Source organism: Gavialis gangeticus, unplaced genomic scaffold (genome assembly GCF_001723915.1).
Source record: "Gavialis gangeticus isolate Ggan-Ray unplaced genomic scaffold, GavGan_comp1, whole genome shotgun sequence".
Taxonomy (NCBI): Eukaryota; Metazoa; Chordata; order Crocodylia; family Gavialidae; genus Gavialis; species Gavialis gangeticus.
The window spans coordinates 62,357,058-62,366,642 of NW_017728994.1; the positions used below are offsets into that span (position 1 = coordinate 62,357,058).

At 45.4% G+C, this 9,585-nt stretch overlaps 1 protein-coding gene across 3 annotated transcripts in view; it reads left to right on the top strand.

Moving 5' to 3' along the window:
* The window catches only part of GRK5 (G protein-coupled receptor kinase 5), a 298,467-nt gene extending 288,888 nt beyond the window's left edge, over positions 1–9,579 (top strand). For 2 of the 3 annotated variants that reach the window (XM_019502906.1, XM_019502908.1), the window contains 4 exons: positions 2,884–3,021; positions 5,402–5,539; positions 7,287–7,418; positions 9,365–9,579. In XM_019502906.1, the coding sequence (XP_019358451.1) occupies positions 2,884–3,021; positions 5,402–5,539; positions 7,287–7,418; positions 9,365–9,463 (507 nt within the window). In that variant the 3' untranslated portion in view covers positions 9,464–9,579. Of the gene's footprint in view, positions 1–2,883; positions 3,022–5,401; positions 5,540–7,286; positions 7,419–7,558; positions 7,667–9,364 lie in introns of all 3 variants that reach the window. The other variant, XM_019502907.1, reaches the window with a different exon arrangement.
* The last annotated feature ends 6 nt before the right edge of the window (positions 9,580–9,585 follow it).

The window sequence follows — 9,585 nt, forward strand, 5'->3', positions numbered from 1 at the left end:
CCCAAGAAGCCGTAGCTTTCTTTCAGAGGGCAAACCACCCACCTGAAACCTAGCAGTCAGTGCTGCATTAGAGGCTTTGGTATCTGGCATGTTTCTACGGATGCACTTTGCAGTGAGGTCCGTGGCACTGACTGCAGAAATGAAGCAGGATTTATGGACTGTGCAGTGGAAGGTAGACAATCAAACTGTTGATGTTATACAGGCAGCAAACTGTTTGAAGAAGCCCTAGGAAATAGGATCCTACAAGCCAAGGAAAACTCTGCCACTAACCAGGCACCAGAGGAGAGATTACAATGCTGTTAGGAACAAACAGTCCTTTCAAGGTTTCTTCTCCGCCAAAGTCTGTAGTTGAGATGATTTCTCTGCCAGAGGGCACTGAAAGACATCACATGGTAGAAGGCCAACATGTGGCCTCTTGAGCCAGCCTTCCCTCAGCCCCCCCTGCCTCCTCCAGGTCCGTGCTCCCAGGGCTGGGGGGCCGCCTCTGATGACTCCCAGTCCGCTGGACTGTGCAATACAATTCTGCACCTCTTCTCCCTCCCCTCTCCACCCACCAGTGCGATGTGCCCTATGCCAAGCTCTCTAACAGGCAGGTGACCGAGACTACACCCTCATTTTCTGGCTGCCGAGTCTATCAGATCATCGCTAAGGCTAAAGAGGAAACCCAATATTCCCCAGGCATCGGGCTGCCGTGTGCTTCGAGAACCAAAACAAGATCTTAACATCAAGGTGGAGACGTGGAAATCTACCTCGGCGGCCGTCTCTCAGGGAGATGCGCGAAGGCTCCCCCCACGCCCAGGGTCTCGCTGCAGTAAAGCTCCCACGTAGGAGAGCTGGAGGCAGGGGAGGGTGAGCACCCATGCTAGCTGGTCTGCTGCCCTTCCGCTCTGCCCCCCGCCCAGGGTTGCATTCCCAATGTCCCTTAAAACCAGAGCAAAATGCAACTCCATTGTGCCGCGCGGGGAGAGAATCGCACATATTTGTTTGTTGGAAAGCCTTTCAGCTGTGGCAGCTGCCTCCCTGGGGAGTTTTCCAGAAACAGGATCCAAGTCCCTACCAGACACCTGCCTCCTGAGGATGGAGAACTGGTCAGCCCGCATACTCGGGCAACGCAAATTGTATTGTGCCGGAGTCTCTTTCGCTGGGCTTTATTCACTCAGCAAGGCTTTCGATGCTGTTAAAAGTACAAGGTTGCCCAAACGCTCAAGGTTTGCAATGCAGCTGTGTCTGCAATTAGCTTTTCCTCGGCTGCCCCCTGCTGGATCAGGCTGTTCTCAGGACCGAGCTGCTCTGCCCACTGGGCAACGCAGCACCATGATTTTTCTCCCTATTCACGATGAAGCTTTGGGTTTTTTTTATGCGCCCCTCCCGCATTTTCTCCTCTTCTCAATGTGTGACAGGGGAGAGGTTCCCCGTCTGAAGCCTTGCTGCTAGTGCAGGATAATGAAGTCCATTTCAGCCTTTTGATGGGTTTCTGTTTCCATGTAGTACACCGTTGGCAGCTTTTTCAAAACCAAAGGACCAAAGTCAAAGTTGGTTGACGTGACCATACGGCACGCCCCGAACTCCAGGAGTCATCCCCTTCCTCAGGGCCAATATTGTACCCTCCATCAATCCTCCAGCATTAGACGTCAGTTTTTCCTACAGAGAGGAAACAGAAATGAATCTCACCTTAGTCTTTTTGGAAAAGCAGTTGTTTTTAATACATTTTTACCCTCCTTGCTTACTCAAGTGGAAGCCAAGATCACTTTATTGGGCAGCTATAATCTCTAGGCCAGTCTAAGTTTTTTCTGAGCTCGGGCTCCTGTTTCACTGCTTTGGCTGAAAAAGCAGCCAAGTGCAAAAAAAAGCCACTTGAAGTGAATGAAAAGAAAAAAGAAAACCAATCTTTTGGGTTACTGTCACTTTTGCCCTGTAATGGAATTTCTCAAGCTTGACTTATCTGTAAAAACAATCTGTAATGGGCTTAAACCAGCTTTGTGGGTTGCCTGTTATATATGCGCAGCCCCCCTTGCATAGAAAATAATCATCATTAGATTGTTCTGCTTCTTTACGTGTACTTGTCTTAAAAGGATTAGGGTTCAGTGACATTTTGCCTGTACGTTTTACATCCTTATCCGCTAGAATATCTCTGCCCAATGCTGTCTTTCAAGGAGATTACTGGCCTCTCCCAAATCAATTACCTCTATACGTACCGGGTTCCCCAGGAGCTCTGGTTCTAATAAACCCTTCCCCACGCACTTCTCCATGTGCATGCTTATCTGATTTATCAATTAGGTTGAGTTCAGCTAATCGCCACTGCCCTATGAGGGAAACCCAGCAAGCAGACTGGAATCCCCTGCAGCCTAACTCATTCTGTCATCTTTTCCAAATCTCAAAGGGCACAGATGAACTTTCCTCACTCCTTCATATAAGCGACTTGCTTTCAGAGTCGAGAAACATGTTCTACTGGAAAATATTACGTGGGGGAAGGCAAAAAAGTGCAAAACTGTAACTTTAATGGTTAGGCAAACAGCTTAAAGCAGCCCAGGCAAACCTGTCTAGTAGTTGTGTCTTACTCAAAGAGATTGGGGAGGGGGGGCAGGTGCTTATGAAGGGATTGCCAAGCCTCCATTTCTTATAACTGCCTGTTGAGGATAAAATAAAGGAGGTTCTGAAAGACCATGAAACAGTATTTATATGGTAGCCTCTTTAGGCAGGTCATTTTCTGAGTGTCTGAACGGTGCTGAGTGCTGTGGGATCCTGCCTGCCTTATCCTCTCTGTAACAGCAAGAGCTCCACTTGGTGCTTTCCCAGACCGTGATTCAAACATTTTTAAAAAACCAGAACGAAACACTGTAGGGCTTTTCAAACTTTCTTACAGTCCCTCTTGGCTGGTTTCAGCTCTTAACCAAAGATGTGAAGCAGAGGATGGGCTGTCAGGGAGAAGGTGCGGCAGAAGTGAAGAGACACCCGTTTTTCAAGAGTATGAATTTCAAACGATTAGAAGCAGGAATGCTGGATCCTCCCTTTGTCCCTGATGTAAGTATGATGGAGAAATCCAACAGTTTTCCAGGATCTGAGGATTTCTTGAGATGTCTTTCTAAAATAACTGTCTGCTTATCTTTTCTATATCTGTCAGTGCCTTTGTTTTTTTTCCATTTGCCTCTTGGGCACCCATTAGGACAGGTGAACTGGTTAAATGGAGCCCTTTCCTAAGCTGAACTTCAAACTTAAGCTCAGCCTTCTCTCTCAAAAATGGAGGAGAAATACAACAAAACGTATTTCTCCTCCATTTTTGTGTCCTGTGAACATTGCAAGCCAGCAGCAGCGCTCCTGCAAGTAGCCAAGAGTTCACAGGGAAGTGGGGATTTTCATGGAGTTTGCTTCTAGAGAGGGACGCAGTTCAGAAAGGTCAGACAAGTATGTAAGTTATTACGTACAGAGAGGAAGGGTATCAGGCCAGCAGGTATGCTGCTAGCCCGATACTTGCCAAAGAGAAGCTCACTTTCCATGACCTGCACTACAGACTTCCCGTGTGACCCTGGGCATGTCGCCTAGTCTTTCTCTACTTCAGTTTCTATTATAATATAATACATCTTGTGTTCGTGGCCTTAAGGTCCCTTGTAACCCCACGTCTCTCTCTGTAAAATGGTGATAACAGCACTCACTGACTTCACCATGAGGCTGTGAGGATAAATGTGTTAAAGACTGTGATGCATCCAGATACTGCAGGACGAGAAGCCATATGCATACCTTCAGTAGATATACATCCAGGTCCAACACCAAAATCCAGGACCGTCATTCAGGTGTTCACAATTTTAGAACCAGGTTCAGCTATCAAGCACCCATCAAGTCAGGAGGCTTGATGCTGAGTTATATGAAATAGAGCCCAACCCTTAATCTCCTTTTCTGATGTGTCCCTCACTGGAAGTCAGTATCGCAGCAGCAGCAACAAAACTTTTAAATGCCCTTGAGATATATAACTCCACCCCGGTACATGGAGTTACAGGATTATTTTCTTCCAAGCCTGCCCTTCTGGCTGGGCTTCCCACCCTTAGCATTCCTGTATAGTTCAAAGTAAACGCTGTTGTTTTGACTTATTAGGGAATGTAACAGTTTGGCAGCTCCAGTTTACATTGCTGCAAACTTAACCAAACCAAAGTGGTTTGAAAGCTACAAACGTTTATTTTAGCTGTTCTGGTTTGCTTTGCAGTTTATTATGTGGCCTGGCTATTCCTGCCACTTAGACCCTGGTGTTATGACCTGCTTCAATGGGAAGAATTAGGAGACAAGCTACTATTTCTTTCTGATGTAGATAATTAGAAAATGCTGTGTGCAAACTGTGGGTTCAACTTGAGTGTACTAAAAGCTTAACTGAGGTATGGAAAGACTACCAAGCATCAGTTTTGCATGTATTCGCTAAAGTGGAGGCCCATAAATTTTTGCCTCGTTAAGGGCAACCTGGCAACTTTTGGGGGAAATTGAGAGCTGCACCCAATTTGCAGAATGTAGCATTTGCATAACTCATGTTGTCCGTAGTTCTTAAAATGTTTGGTTGTCCCGCCATTTTGCAAACTGAGAGAGAGAAGTGACTCTATCTGCCCAAGGTTACACAGTGGTCGAAACAAAGCCTTTGTCTCCCTGTGCGATCGGTGAGAGATCGCTACGCAGACAGTATGGCCACGCTGACTATGATAGATAACCACTGGGAACTATTTCTGGTTCCTGTTCCCTATGGCTGATTAATGATCTCTCATCTGAGAGATGCCACTGTCTAATTTCAGGGTACTGTATGAAAAGTACTAAGTACTGTATTAAAATAGTTAGAAGCGATTCACTTTTCCTTTGAAGAAAACACAGGGAAGTTATAGGGGTGGCTCTGGATAGGGTCCAACATCTGCAAGAGAGCTGAGCTGCTAAGAAAAACAATGGAAAAATTCCAAACCTCTTGTGTTTTATTTAGCAATTAATGTTAATTCCTTCAAAGCTTCACTCTGCAAACATGACAGCAGCTTGAGACAGAATGAGAGTCCTGTTTCGGGGAGACAGAGCCATCTCAGGCATGCATTTCTTAAGAATCTCCTAGTCCTCAAACGCCTTCCCTCTCCACATCCTTCTCTGAAAGAAAACTCAACTTTTTTGTTTTACTCCGTCGTCTTCACCTCACCTCTTACCGTGTGCTGCATGGATGAGTAAAGCCATTTTGGCTCTGTAGATGCTTTAAGGAACTTCAAAGTGGGAAGCATAAAATACTGAAAGCAAGTCAGCCTTTGATGACAAGCCCACAGGCAGAACAAGTCTAGGAAAAGAGGATGCAAATTGTCACTTATTGTTAAGCCTTCTCATTTGATTGAATATGTGAATTGGAGCACATGGCCAGACTAAAGAGTATTTTCTCCCTCTTTTTTTGCTGAGACAGCCCCGAGCAGTGTACTGCAAGGATGTGTTAGACATAGAGCAATTCTCAACAGTGAAAGGAGTAAACCTGGACCAAACAGATGATGATTTCTATTCTAAGTTTTCCACAGGATCAGTATCTATACCATGGCAAAATGAGGTAAGGATACAGTATGACTGTATCACCCCAAAGCAAAACCCTGGCCAGACTATTTAAGAGGAGCTGTACACTTCCAGTAATATATACCTACTGGGTAACTTGCCAGAGTCTAATGCTTTCATAAGTTACAAATGCACTCTTTCAAAATCTATAATGTACCACAGATGTCAGGCTCAGGTGACTGTATCTGCTGGCTCTGCATATTTGTGTAAATTGGCAAGGGCCCTACTGTACTTCCTCCTGCTGGATTTCCATAGAGACATTTTGATAGCAGCTTTGCAAAACTTCCGCAGAATGGATTACGGCCTTAATGTGGGACTTTATTTGTGACACTTATCTCATTTGTTGTTTTATGTCTGAGATGGGCCCCAGCTGCAGCATTTGAGTGAGTCTGGATCTGAACTTTCCTGGAGTGCCAGGGTTTTCAGAGCTCAGGCTTTGTTTCTGCCTGTTACAGAAACAGAGCCCATAATAAAGTTTGTCTCCAAGTCGGGATCAAGTGCAAACCTCCTCAAGTATTAGGGATGCTCAGAAATGAGGTGTTGGAAACAGGCCTGTTTTTTGTCTGATATTCTCTAAAATGGAAAAAAGAAAAACAATACCAAAACTCTTTGTGGAGTTGCTTTATTAAACCTTATTAAAATAGTGCAGAATCATATACATTCGAGATTGAAGCCATCTGTTAGATTGTGCAGTTTGTTTTCCTCCTGCAGCTGCCAGCAGAGATTCAACGATCGATACAATTCACTCTAATCCAGCATTCAAAATCTTGGGGGTACAAGATGCTTTTTACACTCTATTGATTTTTTTTGGATGTGTTAACAGTACCTTCTGGAAGGTGATAAATATGGTAGGAAAACCCACTAAATTTTCTTGTTTAGAACAGTGAGACTTTTTCATGAGCCAGCTACGGTCGGGCTATCATAGGCTGACAGTATCCTATGAGAACTAGGTCCCTGACAGATGTTAATTTAAAGGTGCAGCGGGATCCAATGTGGGATCCCAATAATCGCACTCCTACCATGCTACACATGTAATTATGAGATGCAGCACCAGAGTCTATCACTCCATCTTGCTGGTACAGAGGAAGCCTGATCCCAGACTCCCCCTGCATCGCTAAGCAGTAGTAGGCTTGGCTCCCTGTGCTCCCCCAGCAGGGATCCCCTATCTGCTGATCAGAGGTCACAGCCGTCCAGCTGGAAGCCCTGATCAGGAGCTCCCAGCCTCTGGAGCGCACCGGAGTCTTGAACATCTGCATTATGCTCCAGAAGCTGGCCACCCACTGAATTAAATTACACATATTTTATGTCACAACTTTGTGACTTATTCTTCATATTATCACACCATTAATTGAATGAGAGTGTGATCAGCTCACTCCTTAAGTTGTGATTAGCTAGTTAATCATGTTGTACGTGTAACAGCTGTCAGAGTTAGATGTACCCAGTGAAGCTGAATGGGATGGTTAGGTTAGGCTGGGAAGCTAACGCTGACAAACCACTAAGTTCATTTTACAAACCTATCTCTACTGTAACATCTGCAGTAAACTGCCTAGTGATAATGTTGTATCCTAGATTCTCCCGTCATGTCTTGTTCCAGTTTAGACTGTAGGTGTCTTAGGGAAGAGCATCTTTTGTGCTTGGGTAACGCTTGGCATAATGGGACATTCATCCTGGTTTTGGCCTACTGACACGCTAGTAATGAAATAAGGATGATGCATCCCCTCTTTCTTCTTTCTGTGTTTTACCAGATGATCGAAACAGAGTGTTTTAAAGAGCTAAATGTGTTTGGACCAAATGGCACTATTTCACCAGACCTAAACAAAAGCTACCCCCCAGAGCCACCCAAGAAAGGATTACTACATAGAATATTTAAACGACAGGTGAGACCGTTGGTATGTAATGAAGAAACCTCTCTGAGTCTGCATGGACTCTCCTGTGCAATGTGTATGCTGCTCTTGCAGTGTTACTGTCATGAGAGAGGCATGAGGAACCAAAGAGGGCATCTTCTCTCTGTTCACAGTTGCCATTTTTGCCTCATGATGCAGATTCCAGATGTTCAAGTGGTTCAAATAAGTGCCTGTCCCTTGGAGTTCCTATTTGATTCTGTACTTACACCATTCTGAGACCTGTATGTTGCCTATTTATTATTTATTGGGTATGACGGAAATTTTTCATTCAATCCAGGGCTGTCCAACTGGCAGCCGAAAGGGTTCACTTGTGGCCCCCGGGCTTCCGGTCTAGGTGCTGCTTCCCACGTTGCTCTCTTGCTGCTGCTGCCATCGTTTCTGGGCTCCCCCTCCCTCCTCCAGCTTCTGCTGCCTGCTCCTGCCCCTTGGGGGAGATGGCCCCCCTGGATGAGGTAGCCCATGGCCGGTGTCTTTGGGCCCCAGGGACCTAGTGTAGTGCAGAGTTCACCAGCCACAGAGCTGGGGCCCAAACAGCATGGCACAGCTGTGCAGTGCGGGTTGGGGAAGCCAGTGCAGCTCAGCACAGAGGGGGCCATGCAGCATGGTGTGTGACCCATGCAGTGTGTGGCTGGGGGCCTGTGACTTCTCCCCCCTCCCCGACCCGACCCGTCAGAAATTGAACAGCCCTGATTTCATTTTTCCATCAAATATTGTGGGGGCGGTGGGAGATGCTGATTATTTCTCTGTGTGTGCGCATGTGTGTGTGTGCACGTGCATGTGTGTAAAAGTTCTGCTTTCCATAGAGTGCTTTATTTTGTTAAAAAATTAAAACTCCAGCCCTGGGAGGTGCAATCCAACCAGGGAGCATGAAATGTCTGACACGCAGCTTCCTGGAGGTACCACAGCAACATTTGCAATTCATTTTTTTTTTTTTTTTAAATCCTGAAGTAAATGGGGCTTGGCTGAATTGTCAGACCAAGAAGAAAGCAATGTTCTGAGCAACTCTGTTGCGTCACATTTTCCTCATCAGATTACAGATGGTTTGAGCTGGAATTTAAGAACAGCACCTCTTTTCTCCAGCCCCTGCTTCTGGTCCTCTAGCTCATCACCTATAGCCAACAAAGTACAGATCTGCCAGCCTTGCTGCTCCTATTTTGCTCAGTGCTGCTTGCTAGAAGCTGCCCAGGAAACATTACCCATTAAAGACTAGCGTATTGACAAAGCTGGCTTCCAAGCTGAGAGAACAAGTCATGCCAACGAACCCACCCCCTGGTGCTTCCTTCCCAAAATAAATACCTCTTCCTCTCTCCATCAGGCTCCGCATGCATGAGTGGGATACGGGACTAAGGCTTGGTTTTCTTATTTTACTGTGTTGCTTGCTCATCACTGTCCTCTTTGCAGGTGTTATATGCACTGTTCCCCACCCCACCCCCATGTCCTGTTCCTGAAACTTTTTGCTGTGATATGCATGTCCACTTCCCGTGTTTAAGACAAACTGGTCTGATTTTTTAGTAGAGTGTGGAGAATTTTTCCTAAGAGCAGTACATTTCAGCACAGTTTTCCTCCTGCAACTGCCAGCAGATACTCAACAATTGATACCGTTTGCCAACCTTGTCCATGCTTTCTGCCAACCTTTGGCTGGGATGTGCTGAACTAGCTCAACATAGGACCAGAAATTTTTGTGGTGTACTGCACTGACTCATGTAGCTTGACTATATCTTCTTTTCTCTGTCTTTCTCCCATGGTCTTCCTGTAGAGAGTCAGGGCAAGCTGGCTAAGTAAGTTTATTTCATTACATTTTAAATACCACCAGGAGCAAGTGGAATAGTATAGCAAGGCCGTGCCACGACCCAAATGTGAGACAGATGGCAGGTATGGGTTATTTGGGGAATCTAATTATTTTTTTCATCTCTCTCCAGCATCAAAACAATTCAAAGAGTTCTCCAAATTCAAAGGCCAGTTTAAATCACCACATAAATTCCAACCATGTAAGTTCAAACTCCACCGGAAGCAGCTAGTTCCAACTCAGCTTTTTTGAAACAACATATTGCATCCTTCCACTCTAATCTAAGGAGCTTCTAAGGATGAGAGCGCATCCACCATTGAATTAAAAAAAAAAAAAAAAAAAAAATTCCCCAAA